The 25,473-nt window shown below is 43.1% G+C and overlaps 1 protein-coding gene across 1 annotated transcript in view; it reads left to right on the forward strand.

The window, feature by feature from the left end:
• The window catches only part of MAPK8IP3 (mitogen-activated protein kinase 8 interacting protein 3), a 3,746,918-nt gene that overhangs the window by 2,272,381 nt on the left and 1,449,064 nt on the right, over positions 1-25,473 (forward strand). Inside the window, exon 15 of the mRNA XM_044088957.1 lies at positions 7,506-7,676. Within this exon, the coding sequence (XP_043944892.1) occupies positions 7,506-7,676 (171 nt within the window). The remainder of the gene's footprint in view (positions 1-7,505; positions 7,677-25,473) is intronic.

The raw sequence follows: 25,473 nt of genomic DNA on the forward strand, positions 1-25,473 counted from the left end.
TTTGTAGTGCATTCCTAACTTTTGGTGTGTTTTTTAAAATTGCATTTAGAATATGTAGGTTGAATTTTTAGCTGTCATCTGTGGTCATGCCAAGCAATTTAGTATGAGACAGCACTTCAGTGTTAATGTTGTTCAATGAGCTAATTTTGAAAGTACATTTGTCGTGGCTATATGGGTTGGGAATAACAGGAATAGTTTAGTTTTTTAGGGATGAGCAATAACTGATTATGTTGGAGCCATCTTTCCGTGGAGTTAGACTTGTATTATTTGTTGAATGTTGTTTAGGCTATCAGAGGAGGAAATGAGAGTTGAGGCATCTGCTTATTATATGAGAGAGGCTTGTTGGGAAGAAATGCAGACATTATTAGTAAATATACTAAACAAAAGGGGACTAAGAATAGAACCTTAGGGTACACCTGTGGTAACTGGCAGAAAAGGGAATGGTGTATAAAGCCATTTAAGCGATTGTTGTCTTTTAGACAAGTCACTTCTAAACTGGGTGAGAGAAGAGTGTGGGAGACTAAGAGTAGACATTTTGTATAGGAATTTGCAGTGCAATACAGTGTAAAAAGCCTTGTATAGGTCTACTAATAAAAAGAATACACATTCCCATTGTCCCTAACTTTGTTGATAGTGTCTGTGAAGGATATGAGGGCAATGGTGGAACTATGAGTTGGGCAGAAGTCGTGGTATGTAGGTGACAAGAGTTGCTGTTGAAGAAATTGCTTGTGGATACTTTTTCCAGTATTTTTAAGAGGTGGGATTTAGTTATGCCTGCATGTGGTGCAGGGGGCAGCAGCCCTGACTATGGCCCTTGGTGACCCAAGTTCAAGTAGATGACTGATGGCACAGACAGGGACATTGAGCATGCTCATCAAACTCTTGTTAATACCTGGTAAAGGCTAGGGACATGCTGGGAGGTGAATTCTCAAAGGGGGAAGTGATGTGACTGAGTTGCATTTGGAGGTATGGATAATATACTGGTTAGCTCATTGCTTGCCTTTCCCTATGGTAGTATTAGTGCACAGTGTGGTAGTATTAGTACACAGTGTGAGTTGATCCTTTGGAGAAAACACTCCTTCCCAGCTTCAGAAGACCCATTTTACTCACTGACCCAGAATATGGGATATAGTTAGTCTGTGAATTGGCTAGTTGGTTGTGGTAGAGCTGGTGGATGAAAAGAGGCTCTGGTGGCAGTTGGTGGTCATTGATGAGGAGCCGAAAATACCACAAAGAACCCACAAGATTTTGTTAGAAACAACACACGTTGTTTTAGCAAAAGTAATACCTCATGTTTTTCTTTCCTTTTAAACATTAGACTGCAAAATTAATTGTATCTATATCGCAAATGGTGTACTACTAGTATACTCAATCATAAACAAGAATCAGACACCAATATTTGCTGAATTCAATACTTTTTTATTACTGAAACTTCTAGTGCACCCAACTTTATTTTTGTGTGGGTTAATGTTAATGCTAACACAAACATCATCTTGTAGTAGTACTAATACCATTAGCAAGGTTTTGCAAAATCTTTTTGATAGATACAGACTTTGTGCTAACACAGATTTGTTTTTCATTGTTTTACATTAGTTATTTCTTCACTTTTTTAAGCAGACTACGTTTCATACTGTGCATAATCACAGCTTTCATAATTTCTTGAGCACATATTCATAGGTTCATAGGTAGGCACTAGGCTATTGGCTCTAGGGCCTATATAAGCCTAGCCAAACGGTACCCTGTCTTTTGCCACCCAAGAAAATTATTTTCCTGTGCCCCTGTCAAGCAGAGCCACAGAAGTGATCCCCGGGTTGAATTTCCTATCTCCCATCCAATCATCAAGATTTTTCTTGAAGAGTGCTAATAAGGAGCTTTGTTTGATATAGATAGGCAGTTTGTTCCAGAGTATGGGAAGTCTCTGAGACAGGAATCTATCCCTCCAGCATGTTCTGTTTATTGTGGTGACAAGGTATAGGTCCCTAGAGCATGTAGCTCGGAGGGATTGGGATTTCTTTACATGGAGCATGTCCAACAGCTCTGGGTTTGACATAGCTTTGTATTTTAGGCAGAGATCGCCTCTGAGTAGGCGATATGCGACAGAGTAAAGCTGGAGTTTTTTGAGACGGTCTGCGTAGGGCATCTGTTTGAGGACGGTAATCCTTTTTGTGAGGTATTTCTGTGGCCTTTCCAGTTGTTGTAGATGTCTTGTGAGGTACATACCAAAAGGGGCATTGTACTCTATAATGGTCTAATGAGTGATGAGTAGAGGGGAACAATGACCTGTTTTTTCCTGGATGAGAAATATTTTGTGATAAGGTGTGCCACGTAGAAGGATTTCCTACAGCAAGAACATTTTCATTGAATTTCTTTTAGGAACTTAGTTCATTCATTATACCTGCCTTTGTTAAGCAAGCTCCCAGCAGTTTCAGATGACTTCTTTGGCAAGTACACAACAGTATTCGCCATTCTACCAATGATTTTTCATGCATTTTTAAACTTAGTTTAAGAATTAGTACTGTTCAAAATTTCTTAGTTTGTGGCTGTATATAACTCTGGACTGCACAGAACAACCAGGTTGGAAATGTGTGCTAGATTTTCATTCATGCTTCTTGTCTTTACTTATTCAAACAAAATTGACATATGTGACAGCTTATTTTTATATACTGCATATGCATCATTAAATTTAAAGCTGCTCACAGCAATCATATTTTAACTACTATTCCATGACTTCTTGGGTACATTGTTGCTAAGCTGAAGGGCTATGGATCTAAACCAAGGAGAAAAGAGTATTAAATATGCTGTTAGACTAGATTTATTAGCTTACAAATTGATCCTTTCAGGCTGCCAGCTACCATTAGCGGAGGCAAAAAAACATTAAAATCGTATTATCTCACTAAGTATATGGGGATTCCGGCAGCTGTCCTGTAATCTTATTTATGCACGAAACAAACATAAAGCCACACACACACACACACACACACACACACACACACACACACACACACACACACACACACACACAAAGGAGCTGCACAGTTGCTAAGTTAATCACTTGTTCATGTACAGAATTAACTAGATTACTTAACTTGTATGTACTCCTGTACCTGAGAAAGTTTCAGTAAATCATAAAATGTCATTAAAACTGTGAAGACTAGGACTGGGATTCATAGAAAATGCAGTATCTTTCCTTTATTTTGATTATTCATAGAAAATGGCACATCTGCACAACACACCCTGCATCTGTGTGTCAAGTTGTGCTTCTCTGCTGTTTTGTGATTCATAGTCATACAAAGTCCCACAATAGCAAACATCATAATAAGCAGGAATTTGCATGAGTTTGACTCAACTCAACTGAGCAATGTTTTATTGTTCATTTGACTTCCTTGTCAGACGTACCTCACAAGCACAGACCCCCCACCCCCACCCAAATGCACAGGCACATGCTCGGATATGCATACAGACACACATTGACAGATATTTGCAGACTGTAACACACATGCACACACGCTTTCCATATTGTATTACTGTCTGACAAGGAAGACTAAGTGGAGTGAGCTGTACTAGAAACATACCTCTCAACCTGGAAACATCAAAAATCTGGACAAGGCCCATGAAAAATAGGTACAAATCTGTATGCTGATTAACATCTAATTTGCATGCATACTTATGTAACCCCATCCACTCCAATGGAATTGTGGGAAATTCAAATGCAAACTGAAGAACAGACAACCAAAATATGGCACCAGAGTCCCCTTGCAGCCATTCCAATGTCCCATTACCTGGATATTTCGCCCCATTTACTATAAACACTAATGTGTGCATACTGCTTTACTTCTACATGATTATTTGGATTGTATTTTTACATTTTACAGCACAACAATGCACAAACACTAATATACATCTGGTAAACAGAGCAATACTGTCTTACATTGAAAATAGACTTGGCATTAGAACTTATCTGCCCTTGAAACTCACATTCATTGAAACAGCATTGATGAGTGGTGGATAAAGATTACCTTTGAGCTGTTTTCAAATCATTGGCCCCTTGCACACAAAAGAAACATACATGTGTTCTTTTCTTTGCTACACCTTCCTGACTTTATTATATTCCTTGTATAATACAACAGACTTGTTAGACAGTGCGCATTTTAAATTTATTGTTTGAACATTTTTTCAGCTGGCTGTACTGTAGGCAATGAAACAAAATATACGAACCACTAATGACAAAACTGCCCAATTCAGAACATTTCCATCATAAAAGTCTACTTCCACATCCACACTATAACTAGAATGACAGTAGTGTAAGCCATAGGCATCTTGTACAGCTTCTTGCACTTATTTTAAATTTCATTTTTTGGGGGGGGGGACAAAAGGTCAAAAACCAGGGACACATTTTAAACATTGCTTGTATAATTTTGTAAAGTTGCTAGAATAAAATGTGTTACCACCATGCATTTCATTGACAAGTTTTGAACCCAGGACCGTATGCACTACAGTCAGAGCAACATACCACTATGCCTAATCAGCAGCTTCCTGAAAAATAGGAAGACTGAAACTTAATGGCTATCATTTAGTGAATTCACTTCTCACCATAGCTTTCAACCTCTTAGCACAAAAATCCTGGGCAAAGCCAATAATGGGGGATTACAAATTCAGTTTTCACTTCTCACTATAGCTCTCAACCTCTTAGCACAAAAACAACCTGGACAAAGCCAATAATTCAGTTCTCATTTCTCACCATAGCTCTCAAGTCTCAACCTCTTAGCACAAAAAAATGGATAAAGCCAATAATGGGGGAATACAGCCCCAAAAACAGGGACATATTTCAAATACTGATATTATAAACGTAAGAAAATTGCTAGAATAAAAGGTTTTGTCTTAGCATTTATTTTATGAAGAATATGAAGTCTGAAATTCAAATGCCTGTCATTATTTAGTGACTTCAGTCCTTCACTAATTTGCCACAAATATTCAGAAAGCCACAGATTTTGAGGAACAGAACAAAAATATGAGGCATAAAAATGGTGGTAGGTAGGGACAGTAGGCTGTTGTTACCTGAACCCAAGGCTTATGGTTTGAGCCTGAGTACCTCTAACCACCAGGTATAAGCACCTGGGGTATTACACACACAAGAATACAACTTGAGCTTTCATCAGGGAAAATGAGAACTGAATGAAAAAATGTTTAACAAAGGCAAAAAAGATGCTCAGAAAAGTGGAATCCAGACAGAAAAGTGATCAGTTTACTTTACTCTTTCAACACTTTGTTTACTTCCAGAGACCATGCAGGAGAAAGTAAATCATATTACTAGTCAAGGAATACATTTTCCTTCAACTGCCATCATGCTTTCAACCCTTCATATTGTATGCTAAGAGACTGATAATGAGCAGATTCGTTGTCTGAAAGTCAGCTGCTGGCAGGCCAGTTTCACACCGACTTATTTAAGAGACTGAAAATATAAATACTTTTCATGGTTACAGCTGGTACTCATGGTTACTAACTTTTCAAAATGGGTACAGCAAACAATAACCTTGATCAAAGTAAACAAAGCAATGCAGAACCTGTTTCTTTTTTTATATATTTTTTCTGTGCCTTCATATTTTCTTTGTCTGGCACAAGTGTCTAAATTAGAAATGTCCTGTAACAAAACAGACAGATGGTGACTAAACTGGTGATGTACACCAACACACACGCACAGTGTGCACACAAACCTCTCGGAAAGAAAGCTCCTTACACACATCATGTCCGTTCTTACACACAAACACACAATTTCAAGCCGCTTGCTCTTATTTCTCCATTCTCGGAGGGAAACACACATTCGCCTGCCTCTCAGAAGGAAAGAAAGCTGCTTAGACACTTCATGTCCGTTTTCAGAAGAAAACAAAGAAAGCTGCATTCTCAGAGGAAAATACACACACAACCTCTGTTCTTGAAAGAAAGCTGATGACACACACAACCTTCGTTCTTGAAAGCAAGCTGCTTACACACATCCATTCTCGGAACGGAAGAAAGCTGTGTTTTTACACACACCATTTCAAGCTGCTCACTCTGTTTCTCCGTTCTCAGAGGAAAACACACATTCTCCTGCCTGCCTCTCAGAAGGAAAGAAAGCTCCTTACACACATCACATGCGTTCTCAGAAGAAAGCTCTGTTCTTACACACACACACACACACACACACACACACACACACACACACACACACACACACACACACAACATTTCAGTCTGCTCGCTCTGTTATTTCTCATAATTACCAATACCTGCCCTGAAGAAAACAAGCTGTTTGCTAATGCTCCGTTCTCGGGAACCATTTGTGGCTGGCGATTGGTGAAGGAGTTCCATTCCCCACTTAAGTCTGTAGCTTCTAGTGTTCTTGGTACATTTGCTGCTGGCTGGAAATGAATGTGCGCTGTTTGTTTGAGCTGGCTGAGCTCAATTCCGATTGGCTGACTTTCACAGAGCTGACATCATCGCGCATATGGTGACATCAGCACAAAATACCGGATTGAAAATTCTAAATAAACAGCTAGGAAATTCGGAAATTAAGGGGTGCCACTCGGGAATCGTGGCACCCCACTATTTGGACCCCAAAACTCGGTAAAAACCGAGTAATTCGGTACAGTTGGGAGGTATGACTAGAAATCATGTCCCTTTCTGCTCTTTGTAGCTGTCCTGTTTGATTCTATATATCATACACAGACACAAAGGCATTATCCCTACAGAGACACTCTTGACACTCATATGCAATCGCACACACACACACACACACACACACACACACACACACACACACACACACACACACACACACACACACACACAGCAGCTAATACATACTTCAATTGGTAGTCTGTACAAGGTAAAACTGCCTTGCTTATCCTTTGCATTTCTCCCTCACTGCAGTGCATAGGTGCATGCCACTATGTAGCAGTGTACACGTTTTCACTTTCTATGTTTTTAGGGTATTGTCCATTCTATGCAAGTATCCTACATGAGCAGTTAACTGGTTTACATATGGGCCTCATTGTTGTAGGCCTCTGCACTGAGTATGACTACCCCATTTAAGTATGGCACCAAGACTCTTGCTGCCTAATAACATGGAGATGCACTTCTGGGTAACGTCTGCAATAGGAATTGAACAAGCTTGTCCAATAAGCAAGTTACATTTTGAAACTTTGAATACTAGATAACTTATCAAGGAATTCCATGCTATGTGTATCCTGAAACAAGTCAGGTAAACATCCCATCAGGCAATTTTCTGCCATTTTTGTTATTTGCATGAAGTGTAAATGCTGTCATTTGTATTTTTCTAATTTTTGGTACTTTGTTTTCTGAGTATAAAAAATAGTCCTTTTTCATTTTCCCTATGTTCATTTTCTGTCTCTTCCTTGTAAATGATTATTGTGGGCCTCTGTACCTAAAACATTTAATTTATTTTATATTAACTTTTTACCTTTCTTGGTGTAATGTTTATTGGATAACACTTTTTTATATTCTTTTAGCTTCAGCCGTCTTTTCAGTGCCTCTTCAAGTCCCCCACCTGTCAAACGACCATACCCTGCTGTGAATATTCACTACAAATCTCCACAGCCTGCAGGATTCTCACAGCGCCGCAGCCATACAATGGGACAGATTTCAACTGCTGGACGCACCCTTGAGTTTTTCACTGAGGAGTGAGTATTATTTTGCAATAAGTAACTAAAATAGAAACAACATATAGTTTTATTTCTTTATTGGCACAGTTTTCTCATAGTCTCCCTCCTTTAAAGGCAGTTTTTTAAGGTCAGTTTGTTTTCATCATCTTGATTTCATCAATTTAAAATGGAATTTGCCTGCACAATGTCTTGTTAACAGTATTTAACATCTTTGAGCTGCACTGGGATTAAACTTATTTTCTTCTGAAATTAAATCAGTTTATTATTTCATGCATATAGCTCTGTCTTATGTTATCTCTAGGGTGTTACTACAGCAGCTGCACCCATAAATGCAAAAGTTATGTAAGATTTTCAGAAAATATTTTTATTAAAACTGATAAAGAACCACGATGGCAGGCCTCACCAGCATGTCGGTATGAAGACACTGTTGCACTGGGTTGTCAAGCTAGAGGTTTGAGTTCAGGACTTTTTAGATGCCCTTTCATTCACATGTTGCAGTATTCCTTACATCTGGGATTCCCTGTCTAGGGCAGCCCAACTTCTGGCCAATATACAAAAGTCTTAGGTTGCTTTAAGGTATGCCATACATCACAAATGTGTTCCTCGCATAGCATAGAGCATAAAGGTGATGTCCCGATTTACCATCTTTAAACTTCTTTGCTGCCAGTCTGAACGTCATCTCTTGGTTGTTGGTGTGATGCCCGTGCCCTGGCCCAGCAATCAAGGAGCCTCAATCCTCACCAGTAACACCAGTGAGGGGCATCTAATATAGGAGGAAAGGATAACAAATACACACAGTAAAGTGCATTTTCCCTTGAGAGCACAAAGAGATCACAGTCAGTGCGGGGCTGGTCGCTCCCTTGCTGCCCAGCTCTCCAGGTCCCCAATAAGACTCCCCACTGACACAGCTATAGGGTCCAGACCTCAGCCTAGTGGGCAAGCTAAAACCTCCAGCACCCTCTCTGTCCGACCAGTGCTTCGTGTCCCTGCCCAAGTAGCTGACACACACACACACACACACATTTTGAGAAGAGTTTATACAACCTCACAGACACTCCTGGGGAAGGCTGGCGCAGGTTCTCCAGCTGTGCCCCTTTTTCCCAGGCTATACGGTAGTACCAGCTGCCACCACCCACTAATATTTATCAGCTACTCAAAGGCCCTTAAAAGGGTGTCCAGTTATTACTGTGCAATATTATTATCCAATTGGTAGTATAGCCCAGGGCTAAAGCTATTGACGTGGCTTTGTACAATTTTACAAAAGGCATGCAAGTACTCTAAAGAGCTTAAATTTTCTCTACAAAAACAGCCACAGTTGAAAGGGTTTTAAAATATTTAATAAATAATAAAAACACAAGACAATACTTTTTACTACACAGTGCTAGTCAAGAGTTCAGAGATCAGAGAGAAATACTTACCATAATTCAGGAGTACAGTTCTGAAATCACAGAAAAACACTTAGTTTAATCATTCTAGTTTCTAGCTATTTCTATGAGAAAACACAAGTCTAAGATAAACTTACATATAGAGCAAGACAGTGCTGGTGAGTTGGATGGTCAAGACAAAAATGCTTAATGCTCTCTGATTCTCTCTGTTTTTAAAATCACATTCCTGGTTCACATTACATTATTCTTCACACTTCCCTGGGTTTCCCAGGCTAACAGGCTACATTCTTTAGTAAGCTCACACCAGGTCAGGAAGCAAAGCCATTAAGGACATTTATGCATGGCCTTAAAACAATAGCAAGAATTCCTTCATCTAGATAGGCTGGAGCCATCTTTAAAGATCAAAGGCAGTCATAAAATTCTTGACTTAGCGTCCTTACAGTGGTACCACATTTAACACTATTTTTACCATTTAAGACAACAAGCCTGTAGTTTACATTAATATTTACAGATGACAGAATTATCTATAAAATTCTATCTGGCTAAGCTGGCAGCCTTCACAGTTGGTCTGAATGCCCACGTCCCATTGCTGGTTTCTGAAGCCGTTGCAGATAAGTGCCCTGTTGGGGTTTTGTTTTTGCTTGTCTTTTGGTTGCTTCCAAGGTTTCATATCATCCAAGAAGGGTAAATGCCAGTGTGGGAGACAGATTCCTCATAAAGACCACCATGAACAGTGTTTATTTTGCCTAGGCGCCTCTCAAAATCATATACCCTGTTCTATCTGTCAGAGTGTTGTACCGAAAACTCTGCATAGTAGGCTTTCTTCCTTGGCACTGTATCTGGAGAATCAGCAAATTAAGCTTCTTACTAAGGATACTATGGAAAGAACTTTCCTCCCCAAGGATGAGCTGTCAGGGAAGAAGAAGGTTAAGAAACCTGGACCAGAATCTTCTGCTCTCCAGCCTCTGCTGAACATTTCACCCAAGATGAGTGAGAATCTGGAAGTTCACCCAGCTTTGTTGTCAGATTCCTCTGCAGTAACAGGGTTGGAGGCTGTCAAGAATCCATTTTTCAGCACATCCATTGAGGCTTTGCAGATTTCCTTCTTGGATGTTCAGAGGGAACCACAATTGATTATTTCCAAGGGGCCTTAGGAGTATTTTTCATATTTTAGTTAGGGAAGAAGTCCCTACTACTGCTATTGAATGCTGTCCTGGGTCAGAGCCTCGTACGTTTTACAGGGCAGATGTTCCATTAAAGAAGAAACAAAAAACTATACATGTTTTTCCTACCCCTAAGGATTCACAGAATGAGTGGCAAGCCTTCAATCAGGGTTTCTTTAATGCTTTGATGGCACTGAAACCTCCTCAGCAGGTTTGCGATTTTCTTCGTGTTTCATTGTTGCAGTCATTACACTTGGGTTATCCTGCTGGCAGGCTACCCTCAGTCGGCCTGAATTCCAAAGTCTAGGTCCGGCGTCAGTTGCTGTCGCCTCTTCCCTGACGTCAGTGCACCAGGGGTATAAAAGATGCAGCTGACGCCATTTTCTTCAGTCTTTCTTGCCGCGTGGTGCCCAAAGCATAAGCAGTTCGCAAGTGCCAGTTGGCCGACTCCTGAGATTTTCGTGTTCGAATTTCAGATCCGAAGTCTTCATTAAAAGCTAAGTACCCCATTGGGGAAAATTTTTTCTTGCTCCAGACCAATGTCAGTAAAAGTTAATAATTGTATTTCTTGTGGGAAGCAAATACCTCATAAGGACTTTCATTCTTACTGTATTCCTTACCTAGGCTCTGACCACGATGTTGCTAGTTGTCGGTTTTGTGCTATTTTTAACTAACACACTATTAAGCGTCGGTACGATTTTGCATTACACTATTTTGGCAGAAGATTTAATTATACGATGTCGTTGGATAGTCATCCAACTACCGGAATTCACAAGAAGTGCAAAGACAAAGAAAAGGACAGGCATCCGAGGTCCAAAACCGACGATGAGGCTTCTTCTAAGCCAGTCGTCGGTTCTCAGTGAGGTGCCTTCACAGCCCCTGATGCCCGCTACCTTAGACCCACAGGCCACTACCGACTCCCACGTGGAGTCGACTAGGCCGCTGGAAGCTCAAGGTATTGGACCTTCGGAGACTATTCCCTCAGATGGGTCCGGAGCCGCTGAGCAGGCATCGGCTTCTGAGGGTGCTTTCAGACCTACTCAGTTATACATTAAAACGACTTCAGCTTCAAAGGCAAAGACTAAAGCACCTTTAAAGACAAAGAAACAAGTACAACAGCCTCATGGACAGACCTCCATGCCCAAAAAACAAATGCTCAAAATGGCCAAAGACTTAATTATTATGATCAGGGGTTCCCATCCCCATCCTGATAAAAGGCCTAGGCAAGAGAAAGAATATGAATCTTCAGATCAGCAAACATTGTAAAAAAAGTATTGTCAAAGGGCAGTTTGTCAGAGGTAGCCGCATGACCAGCTCAGACCTGGATTTTCAAAAGGAATGTGAATTTTTAGAGAGAATGTTTGAAGAGAGGGGATATCCCAATGAATTTGTAGAACAAATAAGAAGAGAAGTTGAAGAGGGAAGGAGTGAGAGATTTTCTCCCATTTATAAGAAAGGCATTATTAATAACAACACCACAAATATCAGTAAAGAGATAGAACTAGGGACTGGGAACAACAATGAAGGTTGTGATTTTTCCCAGACCTTAATACTGGAATACAATAAGATTAATGCTGGAATTAGCAAAATTTTCTTTAGAGAATGGGACAAATTTTTATCCCTGACTGATATAGAAGGTATTGGTAACATTCCTAAAAAAGTGACTTATAGAAATGCTAGGAATCTTGGCAATATACTTGAAAGTAACAGATCTCAAAATATTCACAAAGTGGTTAGAAAGGGCACTTATAAATGTGGGCATTGCAGGCAATGCTGTTATGTTATAAATAGAGACAGCTATTTTATAACTAGTAGAAATAAAATGATCAACAGCCAGGAACATTTCAATTGTTACACCAAAGGGATAGTGTACCTTGCATTTTGTGAAGAATGTGGGGCTTTTTATATAGGAAAATCTGAAAGAGCCTTGAGGAAAAGAATTTATGAACACACCTACGAAATATCTATTAAGAAGGAAAGTAATGCTCTATACAAGCATAGTAAAGTATGTAAAGATTATAAATTCAAGTTCCTTGTTATAGAAAGTATTTCAAAGGATGTTAGGGGGGGCCCTTGGGAAACTAGAATTGAATATAGAGAGCTGTGGTGGCAAGTGGCCCTAAACGCAGATAAATTCCCGGGGCTCAACGATAATATATCTATATTACCATTACTTAAATTAAGAGCTGCAAAACTGTAAGAAAATTGCTTTGTGGCAATAACCCTGTATGACCACAAGAGGGCTCCATTATACCTGATATAGGTTTATTTTATTTCACTCAAGCCATTCCATTTAATGTATTTAATAATTAATATATATATAGATTCATGAATTTTAATAAGTTTTTACCATGTCAATAAATTCATCATACATTTTATAAGTTTTACATATGAGAATTTATATTTATATTCATATTTATGTGTTTGTGTTTTTAATTTCATGTTATTATTATAATACAGGAGAACTCAATTTACTTTTAAATCTACAGCAGCACTTTATTATTATATGAACATTATTTTATAGTCCATTTATACACTTTTTGAAACATTCATAGAATTTTGTAAATACATGTATTTTTATGGTTGCACAAATATGTTTTATGAATGTTTATAAATTGTTGCACATTAGCTTTTAAATGACAATTTTAATCATGATGTGTCTTTAAATTTTGAAATGATTTTAATTAATCAATTGATGGCAAATGGTATATATTTTGTGTTAATTAGATGTACTGACTGTCTGACGAAGTCGAGAATTTAATGCATACTGTCTGTGATTTTGAGGATTAAGGCGTTTACATGTTCATGTGGTTGGCTTTCAGCCTTGTTCACTTGGTTTTTCAATAAAAGAGCTTTGGCTGACTTCCTGGTGGCGAAAGGTTTCGTTTCGTGACTGCCTCGATTTGGTTATAGTTTGGTTGCAGATCCTAACCTTTGTTTTGACTTCTGCTACCTTGGCTATAAGGGCTTTAAATTGTCAGTTTCATATGCTCAAATATCAGCAATATATTATGTCACTGCTTAAACAGAAAATGTTGATAAATTCTGAATGTGCAGAAAACAAAGAAATGCAGGATTTATTGCATGCAGCTGAACAAGCTGGAAAGCATACTTTGCAATGTGGTTTTGATTCTTTGGAGGCCTCCTGCAGGGCCGCTGTTACGGGTTCTGTCATCAGGAGGCATGCTTGGTTAAAGGAACAAAATCTGCCTGATCATGTCAAAGCAAAATTATTAGATGCTCCATTACAGCATGATACCTTGTTTGGTGTTAACGAAAATGGAGGACAAAGCTAAATCTATGCAAACGGTTAAGGATTTCTTACAGGTACAGCCTCCAAGATTTAGCGGACTCTGGCCTACAAAGAATTGGTCCTTTCCAGTGTCAGACAGACCACAAAGGGGCAGATACAGATGCCCAAAAGGCAGATCCCAGCCCCAAGGTTCGTACAGGTCTAAACAATGGGGTGCTTCTACCTCCAAAAGTGGAGAAGACAAATCACAGCCATACAGGAAACAGTCCCAATGACTTCCCCCTGCCTGCACCAAGCACATATCTTCTGGCAGCACCTTTAGGGGGAAACTTAGCACTTTTTTTCTCAAAATTGGCACATAATAACCCAGCACAAATGGGTCCTAGACATAGTGTCACAAGGCTACAAGTTTCGTTTCCATACCCTGCCAAGGACAAACAGTTGGCCAGACCTGCCAAAACATCAATGGGCAGAGGCACAAAAGCAAGTCTCATCCCTCATGGACATGAGGGCCATTCAACAAGTACCAGAGCAAGTGCAGGGACAAGGATTTTATTCAAGGCTGTTCTTGGTACCAAGAAAGGACAAGACCTGGAGACCAATAATGGACCTATCTATTCTAAACACATATCTGGATACACCAAAATTCAAAATGTTGACTCTACAGCAACTTCTGCCCATGCTGGGCAAAAAGGCTTGGCTTGTGACTTTAGACCTAAAAGAGGCATACCTGCATGTCCCAGTCAGACAAACATGCAGAAGATACCTAGGATTCAAAGCTGGCTCAATGCACTACCAATTCTCTGCACTGCCCTTTGGCTTATCTACTGTGCCCAGGGTCTTCACAAAGTGCCTGGCACCGGTAATTGCATTCTGCAGACAAAGAGGAATACAAATATATCCTTACTTGGACGACTGCCTCATTCAAGCAGAGAACAAGGACATTCTACTACAGCTTCTGGCGTCTGTAAAGAGATTTCTAACAGGCCCAGGGTACACAGTCAATGAAAATAAATCAAAACTAGTACCCTCTCAAGAGATAATATTCCTGGGTGCAAGCTTAAATACAGATGGCCCAGATGGCTTATCTCATGCCAGACAAACAAAAGCAACTGACTACCTATTTCAACCTGTTGGCAACAAAGGCCCAGTTATCTGCAAGAAAAATTCTGCAGGCTTTGGGCTTCATGGCATCCTGAATTCTGCTAATTCCATATGCGAGACTGCATATGAGGAAATTTCAATGGTACCTAAAAAGTGTTTGGACTCAACATTGCCATAGCCTGGAAACATTAATTATCCTCATTCCCTGCCTGCAACAGGAGTTTCGATGGTGGGCGAAGGCTTGTCACCAGAACAAGGGACAGCCATTCACTTTACCCCCAGCCAGGCAGACATTAACAACGGATGCATCAGACTATGCCTGGGGGGGCCCACATTGTAGGAAGATGTATTCAAGGCACATGGTCCACAAACCAAATGCATCTACATATCAATCAAAAAGAGATGCTAGCTGTTCAGGATGCCCTGACAGCCTTCAAGGACCTACTTCATCCGGGACAACTACTGATAAAGACAGACAACACCACGGTCATGTGGTATATAAACAAGCAGGGAGGCACTCATTCTTACCCCTTTGCAGACTAGCCATGACTTTGTGGGACACAGCATTGACTTACCAAGTACATCTGCAGGCACAATTCCTACCAGGAAAGATAAATACTCTGGCAGACGAACTAAGCAGAAACCTCATGGATCCCCACGAGTGGAAATTGGATCCACAAGTCTTCAGCATGATAACAAGGAAATGGGGATGCCCGGATATAGATATATTTACCTCTCCTCACAACTACCAACTAAAAAGTTTCTGCACAAGGACTTATCACAGACAAGCATGGAAAGTGGACGCCCTATCTTTCAGCTGGAAAAGCTTAGCAGTATATGGCTTTCCTCCACTGCTTCTCCTTCCCAAGGTACTCCTAAAGGTCAGACAAGAGAAGCCAAAGATGATACTGATTGCCCCAGACTGGCCCCGCCAGTACTGGTATCCAATCCTAAGGAACTTGTCTCAATGCCCGGCTTGGACCTTGCTTCAAATACCTCATCTGCTATCCCAACAAAACAATCAGATCCTGCACAGCCAACTAAAGACCTTAAATCTGGCAGCATGGCAGATAATGTAGCCATACAAAACACGCCTCTCACTAAAGCTGTGATGGATGTCATTTTGGAGGCCAGAAGGTCTAGTACCAGAAAATCTTACGCTGGAAAATGGAAGAGATTCTGTGCTTGGAACCAGGCACAAGGAATTGACACAGCTGTACCAAATATTCCTCAGATTTTGCAATACTTAACTGAGATGCTGGACAAAGGCCTATCCTTTTCATCAATTAAAATTCATGCCTCTTCCATTTCAGCTCATTACAATACAGAGCCACCAATCTTTTCTCATCCCTTGTTAAGGCAGTACCTCAGAGGAGCCAAAAACTTAAGGCCTCCAAGGAGATCACCAATACCTGCATGGGACCTCAGTTATGTCTTGGAAAAACTCACCCTGCCTCCTTTTGAGCCAGCCACTACAGCTGATATAAAGATCTGAAGTAGTTACTTCATTTGTTCTGCAACCTGTGGGTATTGGATCCGATCTCGGATCCCAGCCGGCAGCTTTACTAGCTAAAAGATCCAAGCTCCTAGCTCCTCCCCTTACCCATAATCCCCTGCTACATACTCCCTTTCCCCAGATCTCATTTGCTGCGGCTGAGAGAAGCTTCAAGTGAACAGCTCCTAGGTGTGAGTGAGAAATTTCTGGTTTACAAACCGTAAAAAAGTCAGAGTGAGATAATTTTTGTTGTGTGTGTGTGTTTATTAGCACCCTAGTCGTCGTATATTAGTATTAGTTTAAATTTTTTGTGGTAATTTTTGACTTAATTTTTATTTCCCTCCCCCTTAGTGAGTGAGTGTGTTATGTATTATTGCTTCACGGCCCAAAGCCATATTCTCTAAGTGCACTGAGTGTGGCCATAAGCTTTCCCCAGCTGATGGCCACACTCAGTGCATTCTTTGTCTGGGGGTGGCCCATTTGTCCACCAGCTGCCAAATTTGTGCAGCATTTAACCCCCGGGCCACCAGGGATAGGAGGAACAAGTTAATCCTGGTGGGATTATTATCGTACGATTCTTCTTCCTCCTCTCCCTCTAAGGCACAGGCTGCGACTGCGGTCCCCGGGCCTTTGGACCCCCCTACCCTGTCGGGGACCCAACCACCCTCAGATTCTCAGGGTCAGGGGGACTCTTCTTCCTCCTCTAGGAAGAAGAAGCATAAAGAAAAACACAAGAGTCACAAGAGGCGGGCTGAGACTCATCCCTCAGCCCCGCCATCTAAAGTTGCGAGTCCCTCCATGAGGGCCTCCGTTCGCCTTGTTTCTCACCAGAGCCAGAGGAGGAGTATCGGTTTCCCTCGAGGTATTCGAGGCGGCCCTCCCGGCCCGCCTCGACGACCTCTTCTAGATCAACAAGGAGCCTGACCTGGATCGGATGATGTGTCGATTTTTACAGACTCAAATGCAGATGGGGGGGCTCCTGCCCCGCCCCCTCCGGAGGGGGGAGAGCAGATCCCTTCTTTACCCCGATAGCTCCTTCTCTGAACCGGTTTGGGGTCTCGGAGTTGTTGGATCTGGGCCATTTCGGAACTGGGGAGTTCTCGGCGCCGACAGTACCAGTTACTTCGACGCCGACTTTGCCCTCGAGCTTGTTGGATCCTGGCTCTCGGGGCTGAGCATCGGATCCTTGGGGGTTGGTGTGTCTTCGATTCCATTCAGGTTGGAGCACACTTCCCTCTCAGGTCTGACCGCTTCAGCTCTGACATCGATCCCTACCTCCTTTGGAGACATCATGGAAATGTTGCGAATTAGGGGAGGGTGGTCTGCCCAAAAACCTTCCTCAGATGAATCTGTGTTTCTGGAGGCGTTTGACGCAGGCCCGTCTACCTCCTGGGTGCCCCCCCCCCCCGGCTGAGCCCTGGTAGACTTAATTACAACCAGGGTGTGGAAGGAACCGGACACCGTGGAGCCAATTCAAGAAGGCCAGATAAAATTCTTAGCCCTCCCTCGGATAGGCAGGCTTGGTCTAAGGGTTCACCAGTAGATGCCATGTTGGTGGTAGCCGCCACGAAGAAGGTACTAGCACAGGAGAGTTCCTCGGTCCATCCTCCAGATAAGGAATCTCGGACGTTGGACCGCATTGGAAAGCGGATGTTTGCTTCAGCCACTTTCTCTATAAGGGTGCTGAACTACATGGTGCACGTCATCAGAATCCAACGAGACTTAATAAAGGAATACGCTGGGGCTCCCCCAGAGTCCATGATGGCCGAGGATAAGAGGACTTTCTTGACTTGCATGGCCACTCTGAAATCTATTTCTAACACGTCTATGCGGCTACTCTCCCATGCCATGGAGGGAGCGGCTAGAGCAGGGGTCGCCTTGCGGCGTCACGCTTGGCTCTGCCTTTGTGATTTCGCGGAACCCTTCAAGGCATTCTTCACAAATGCTCCCTTTGATGATTCTTCGCTCTTTGGCAAGACCATCCGCGAGACGCTGGTCCAAAGCGAGAAGGACAGGAAGACACTGTCTGCCGTCGGAGTCCACTTATCTAATCCTCAACGATCCTTCTTTAGGAATCAGAGGGGACAAAAGAAGATGTGGTTCCAGAAGTCTCAGCGGTCCCGTCCAGCTTCGGATCCCTCGTCCTTCAGAGGCAGAGGAGGACATGGTGGACACCGGCCCAGAGGGGGGTCGCGTAATTTCGGGTCTAGAGAACCATTCTTGGACAAGCCCGCGCAACAGCCCTGAGGGCTTACCCGACTGTCCCTCTCTGGAGGCAGTCGGGGGGCATTTGTTGGAGCACATCCAAAATTGGGAGTCCATCATGACGGATCGGTGGGTGCTCCGAATCATATCCAGAGGTTACACCATTCCCTTTCTAAGTCTTCCCCCTCCTATGAAGCGCCTCACCGATGTCCCACCCGATCAAAGAGAGGCGGCAGCTTCGGAGGTTTCGAAGCTGCTAGAAAAAAAAGCCATCCAGCACGTCCCCCCAGACCAGTTTGGATTGGGCAATTACTCCAGGTTCTTTTTAGTGCCAAAAAAGACAGGTGACTTAAGACCAATTCTAGACCTTTCTTCCCTGAACCTGTTCATTCCCAAAGAAAAGTTCCGGATGGTCACTCTGCAATCAATTCTCCCCCTTCTTCAGGAGAATGACTGGATGTGCTCCATAGACCTCAAGGATGCGTACTGCCATATTCTTATGGACAGACGATCCAGGAGGTTTCTATGCTTTCGGCTGGGAGCCAGTCATTATCAGCTCAGGGTTCTTCCGTTCGGCCTCACCACAGCCCCCAGGATGTTCACCAAGGTCATGGCAGTTGTTGCAGCCCACCTGAGACTCCAGGACATTCAGGTCTTTCCGTACCTGGACGAATGGCTCCTCACCGCCTCCAACAAGCATCAGCTTTGTTCTGCCAGGGACTAAGCTCTCACTCTTGCCCACCGTCTGGGAATTTCAATAAACGTCCAAAAATCCTTCCTTCGTCCTGTACAGGTTCTGGAATTCATAGGGGCCAAAATAAATACTCGCCTCTCTCAGGCCCTTTTAACATCAGACAGATTGAGCAGTTTGTCACGTCATGTTATGGCACTTCTTCAGTCCCCAGCTTCATCAGCAAAATTATTCCTGAGAGCGCTGGGCTCTATGGCGGCAGCAATCAGTCTTTCCCTGCACCTGCACGCACGTCTGTGAATGAGAATTCTTCAGTGGACCCTTCAAGTCCAATGGTCTCTGTTGCTACACCCCTTAGACACTCCTATTCCCTTGAGCAAGGTTTGCAGGGACTCCCTCCTCTGGTGGCTTTGCTCACGGGAGCTGCAGGAAGGGAGACCCTTTGTGATGCCTCAACCCCAAGCCACGTTGACCATGGACGCTTCTCGCCTCGGGTGGGGGGGGTTTCATTCTATGGGCAGAACCGTCCAAAGCACGTGGACTCCCTTAGAGACCGCTCTGCATATCAATGTCCTGGAGATGAGGGCAGTGCTTCTGGCGTTGCAAGCTCTTCACGACCTTCTTCCCCCGGGGACTATTGCAATACAGACAGACAACATGGCGGTAGTCTGGTACATAAGCAAACAGGGAGGGACCAGATCTTACCCCCTTTGTCAGGAGGCCATGAGAGTTTGGGAATGGGCGATATCCACCAACCATTTTCTGATAGCAATGCACATTCCGGGACGGTCCAACATTCTTGCGGACAAGCTGAGTCGCTTGATCCTCACACCTTACGAGTGGTCTCTGAACCCGTCAGTAGCTAAACAGATTTTCCTCAAATGGGGTCGACCTTGCTGCAATCTTTTTGCTTCTTCATCAAACACGAAGTGCAGCGGGTTTTTCACTCTAATACCCCCACCAGGGGAGATCCTCAGAGACGCTCTGGTTCACACTTGGCCAGCCGGTCTCCTCTATGCTTACCCCCCTCTTCCTCTCATGACGAAATTCCTACAGAAAGCACGTCGGTTGGGGAGCAAGATTATCCTCATAGCCCCATTCTGGCCTCGCCAGATCTGGTTCCCTTATCTGCGGTCTCACAGTGTAGTTCCTCCTTGGATCTTGGATGCCATCCCGGATCTGATTTCGCATCCGGCGGGATTGCAACCCCCAAACCTGGAAAACCTCAAGCTCACGGCTTGGTTGATCCAGTTCCACTGATGGCAAGGACTCCCGGTATCTCCTCACCAGTGAAAGCCATCCTGGTAGCAGCGCACAAACCTACTACCAGGAAAATTTACAGTAGTAAGTGGAAGTGTTTTTCCATCTGGGCTAGAGACAAGGGTTTGGATCCTTTTACCGTCCCTATCCCTTGTTCAATTCTTGTCACTTATTTTTCATCAAGGAGCCAGTGCATCTACAGTTAAAGTACAGTTGGCAGCCATCTCTCATTTTCACATAGGAGATGGACTGGGCTCGTTAGCTTCCGCTAAAATATGCAAAACGTTTTTGAAAGGAATTTTTCTGTTGAAGCCGCCAGTTAAGACTGCGGTTCCACCATGGGACCTGACATTGGTTCTGCAGGCATTAATGAGTCCGCCCTTTGAACCGGCTGCCTCAGTTCAATTAAAATTTTTATCCTGGAAAACAGTCTTTCTGATCGCTATTACATCAGCCAGGAGGGTCTCAGAACTTCAAGCACTTTGCATGAGACCCCCTTATCTAATTTTTCATAAGGATAGAGTGTCTCTCAGGACTAATCCCTCCTTTCTGCCCAAAGTGGCCTCTGAATCAAATATTAATCAGTCGATTAACCTACCAGTATTTTTCCCCAACTTCCAGAACAAAGGGGAATATAAATTACACACATTGGACGTACATAGACAACTGCGCTTTTACTTGCACAGGATGAAGGCTACTCACAGGTCTGATCAATTGTTTGTGTCCTTTGCCAAACCATCCTTAGGCTTACCTAAGTTACTTTAGCAAACTGGATTTCGCAATGCATTATCCATGCTTACTTAGCCTCAGGGAAACCTGCTCCTTCCGGAGTCCATGCCCATTCAACTCGTTCCATAGCTACTTCTGCAGCGTTTTGGTCCAGAGTTCCTCTGGATGATATATGTTCAGCAGCTACTTGGTCCTCTTCTCATACATTAATTTCTCATTATAAGTTGTATATGATATCCAGGAGTAGGGCTTCCTTTGGCTCCGCAGTGCTCCGGAATATCCTTCCTTGAGGACCTCCCAGGGTTTTTTTTTAGGTAGCTGGGGACTCTGTCCCACAGGTTGCAGAATAAATTAAGTAACTACTTCAGATAAAGAAGTTATGCACTCACCATAACGTTCCATCTGAGTAGGTACTTCATTTGTCTGCAACCGACCCCCCTCCCCCTCCATGCCCCTATCCAGGATCGTGCTCCCTGACTATGAATGACCTTTGTTCATGCAGTTAGGCAGTAGGTTATGGTCCTCGGTCAAGAGTCTTGGTTGTTAGTATAGGCAAACTCGATCTGGGGAAAGGGAGTATGTAGCAGGGGATTATGGGTAAGGGGAGGAGCTAGGAGCTCAGATCATTTGGCTAGTAAAGCTGCCGGCTCAGATCTGAGATCGGATCCGATACCCACAGGTTGCAGACAAATGAAGTACCTACTCAGATGGAACGTTATGGTGAGTACATAACTTCTTTTTTTATCTTGGAAAACAGCTCTGCTCCTAGCATGACCTCTGCAGGATGAGTCTCAGAGCTACAGGCACTCATGGCTGTAGAACCTTTTATCATTTTTTATCCAGACAGGGTTTCTCTGAGGACAAACCCGACATTTATGCCTAAGGTAGTGTCCATTGTGGCCCTTAACCAAACTATTCATCTGCCTACTTTTTATCCAAACCCACAGAATAAGGGGGAGAGAATTCTGCATTCTTTAGACATACACAGACAGCTACGCTTCTACTTGAACAGAACCAAAGCTTTCAGAAAGACAGAGCAACTACTAGTGGCATATGCTGCAGGATCACAAGGGAAGGCTATCTCAAAGCAGACCATCTCAAAGTGGATAGGCCACTGCATTCGTTTCTGCTATTCACAACATGGCAAGCCAGTGCCTAAGGGCATTACACCACATTCAACCAGAGCAGCAGCCACTTCAGCAGCCGTCCTCAGGGGAGTGCCAACCAAAGACATTTTAGAGGCTGCTACCTGGAGTTCAGTGCACACCTTTACAAAGCACTATCATTTTCCACTCTACTCTAAATCCAGGGCAGGCTTTGCCACTGCAGTTCTGCAGGGCCTCATAGCCGCTCCTAATGCTATTTAGCTCCAGCCTCCCAACCTTAGCTTTGGGATTCAACCCAGATGTAATGACTGCAACAGTGAAACACGAAGAACATAGTACAGTTGTGTACACTTACCATAAATGTAGATGTTCCAGTGTATTCACTGCTGCAGTCCAGGTTACCCACCCTCCATCCCCCATATCTTTGCTGCAACTTATCTGCACTTCTCTAATCTATACAACGTATGTGGTGTATTTGCTTGTAGATGAAGGTATACTATATTTTGATGCATGCATGTTTTATTGGCTTATTTTTTGCCTACCCTTTTGGGGGCACCTGACATCTGGGGCAAGACAAACTGAAGAAGATGGCATCGGCTGCATCTTTTATACCTCTGGCACACTGATGTCAGGGAAGAGGCGACAGCAACTGACGCCGGACCTAGACTTTGGAATTCAGGCCGACTGAAGGTGGCCTGCCAGCAGGATAACCCAAGTGTAATGACTGCAACAGTGAATACACTCGAGCATCTACATTTATGGTAATTGTACACAACTGTACTTTCCGCCTCCTCCTTGGTCTTCTGCTCCACTTAAAAGACCCAGGGGAACAGGATTCCACTGAGGAGGAGTTTGATTCTGATGTTGAATCCCTTGCTTACTCTTTCCAGATTCCGTCTCCTTTGGACTGTGGGTCAGAGGTAGAGGAATCTATCAGTTCTGATACTCCCTTTGAAGAAATTTATTTTGGGACACAATCTCCAGGATGATGGAGTTTTTTAAATGGGATTATGCTCAGGTCTCTGAGATCCATAAGATGTACTATGAGTTGCTGCAGATGGAATCCCCTAAACCTTCTGCTATTCCTCCTGTTTTGGCTGCTTTATTGGTTGCATTTTCAATGCCTCTAAAGCCCTACATTCTTTGCCCCCTGCTCCCAAGAAGTCTGATAGGTATTATAGGATACCTGAGGACTGTATATTTTTGTACAAGTGACCTGCTGCTGATCTCAGTGGTGTCTGTAGCCTCTGACAACCCCTGTCAATTGCTTCCTTCGCTCAAGTTACTGCTTTCTGATAAAGACAGCAGAACCATGAAAAGGCTGGGTAAGAAAGTTTACACATCAGCTAATTTAGCTTTTAGGGCTATTAATTATCAGACCCATATGTCCAAGTATGTGTTGGCTCTGCTTTCTCAGGCTTTTCAGATTATTTCTAATCTTGCAGACTCAGAGGGTAAAACTTCTGCTCTTTCCCTGTTAGGGATTTCCCCACAGGTGGTTCATTATTCCATCAAGTGTTAATAGTTATCAAGTGTCCTCTTCCTGGGCTGCTGCTTTTGGTTCAGTGACTAGGAGGCATTCTTGGCTTTGGCTTCAGTCATTGCCTGATGGTATCAAGGCTAAGTTGATGGATGCTCCTCTTGATAATAAACACTTGTTTGGAGAAGCTTCTGCTGATTTCTTTAAGTCCCCTTCAGGATGAAGAGAAGGCCTTACAGGAACTCAAACGTGTTTGTCTCTCCTGTTACTAAATTTCAGAGAGTTTACCCCAATAAGCCTACCTATGTTTGCAGGCAATCTTGCCCTCCTCCTAAGGGTAATAAGAGTGGCAAGGGGGCTCCTCCTGCTAAGGCTACTCAGACTTCAGGGACTCAGAAGTCTCCCTTTCCAGATAAATCAGGTGCTGTCTGACTATCCATCTCTCTCCAGCCATGTTCCTCTATCTCTTTGCTTTTCTCTCTGTTTCTTTTCCTCTTCATGTTTGACTTTAGATTATTCAGGATACTTGGGTTCTGTCCATTATTCGCCAGTGGTATTTCGTGTTGTGAAAATCCCTCCCCTGTTTTATGGGCATTTATCAGTCTCATCGGGAACAACTCCCTTTCTTCCCTTAGGTATTTTGTGACCTTTTGACTCAGGGTACTATTTATTCAAGAGGTGCCTGTGTCCAGAAGGGGGAGGGGGGTTTACTCCATAATGTTTCTAGTTCCCAGAAAAGAGGGTAGTTGGAGACCAATTCTAGACCTCTTTCATTTAAACTCTTTTCTTAAGGTGTCCACTTTTCGAATGTTGTCCTTTCAGACTTTGTTTCCTCTTTTGCTTCCTCAGGCTTATATGGTGTCTCTGGATCTCAAGGATGCTTATCTCTATATTCTGATCCGTCCCCTTTTCAGGAAGTTTTTGCATTCCTCTATTGCTTCCTGACATTTTCAGTTCTCTGCTTTGCCCTTTGAAATTTCTATTGCCCAGAGGGTATTCACCAAATACCTCACTCTTGTGATTACTTTTTGCAAGCTTCAGGAGATCCAAGTATTTCCTTATTATGACTACCTGCTGATTCAGGCATCCTCTACAGAGATCCTGTTCCAAAATCTTCATATTGCTGCCTCTCTTCTTCAGAGCCTGGGATTCACACTAAACTTCAAAAAGTCTTCTCTGACTTCTTCTCAGGATGATGGTTTTCTTGATTCCAGGATTCAGGTGGTGCCTATGCTGGCATCCCTGCCTCCTCCCAAGGCCTTAACTTTCATTTCCTTCTTTCAAACTCTTCTTCCTCTGGCCTGCATTACAGCCAGTAAGTTTCTGAGAGCTTTGGGTTTCATGGCATCCACCATCCCTACACTCCCTCAGGCCAAACTCCACATGAGAATGTTTCAGTGGCTCCTGAAGTCAGTTTGGCTTCAATATGCACATCATCTAGATTTTGTTGTTTTCTACCAAGTCTCAAGAAGGAAATTCAGTGGTGGATGCAATAGTTGTCTTTAAGCCCAAGACACCCTTTTCACCCCTCTCTTCCCTCTTAGGAACTGTTCACAGACACATCAGACGTGGAATGGGGAGCAGCTTTTGGCTTCCTAAAGGTCCGGGGGTGTGGTCACTTCTTCAACAGAAGGAGCACATCGATGTCAAAGAGATGAGAGCCCTCCTGCTGGCTCTTCAGGCTTTTCATCCTCTTTTCTCAGGATCTCTCAAGGTATTCACAGACAGTACCGCACTGATGTGGTATATAAACAATTCAGGGGGAACAAGATCTTGCCTTCTTTGCCGGTTACCACTTCTGGTATGGGATGTTGCTGTCTTCTGGCAGTTTACATTCCCTCAGGTCAAAACTTTGTGGCAGACACTCTGAGCAGGTGCTTAACTCAATCTGATGAATCGATGCTTCACAGGGATGTGTTTCTGGATGTTGTCCACCAGTGGACC

The sequence above is a fragment of the Protopterus annectens genome, chromosome 12.part0 (assembly GCF_019279795.1).
Source record: "Protopterus annectens isolate FY-2018-M chromosome 12.part0, PAN1.0, whole genome shotgun sequence".
Lineage (NCBI taxonomy): Eukaryota > Metazoa > Chordata > Ceratodontiformes > Protopteridae > Protopterus > Protopterus annectens.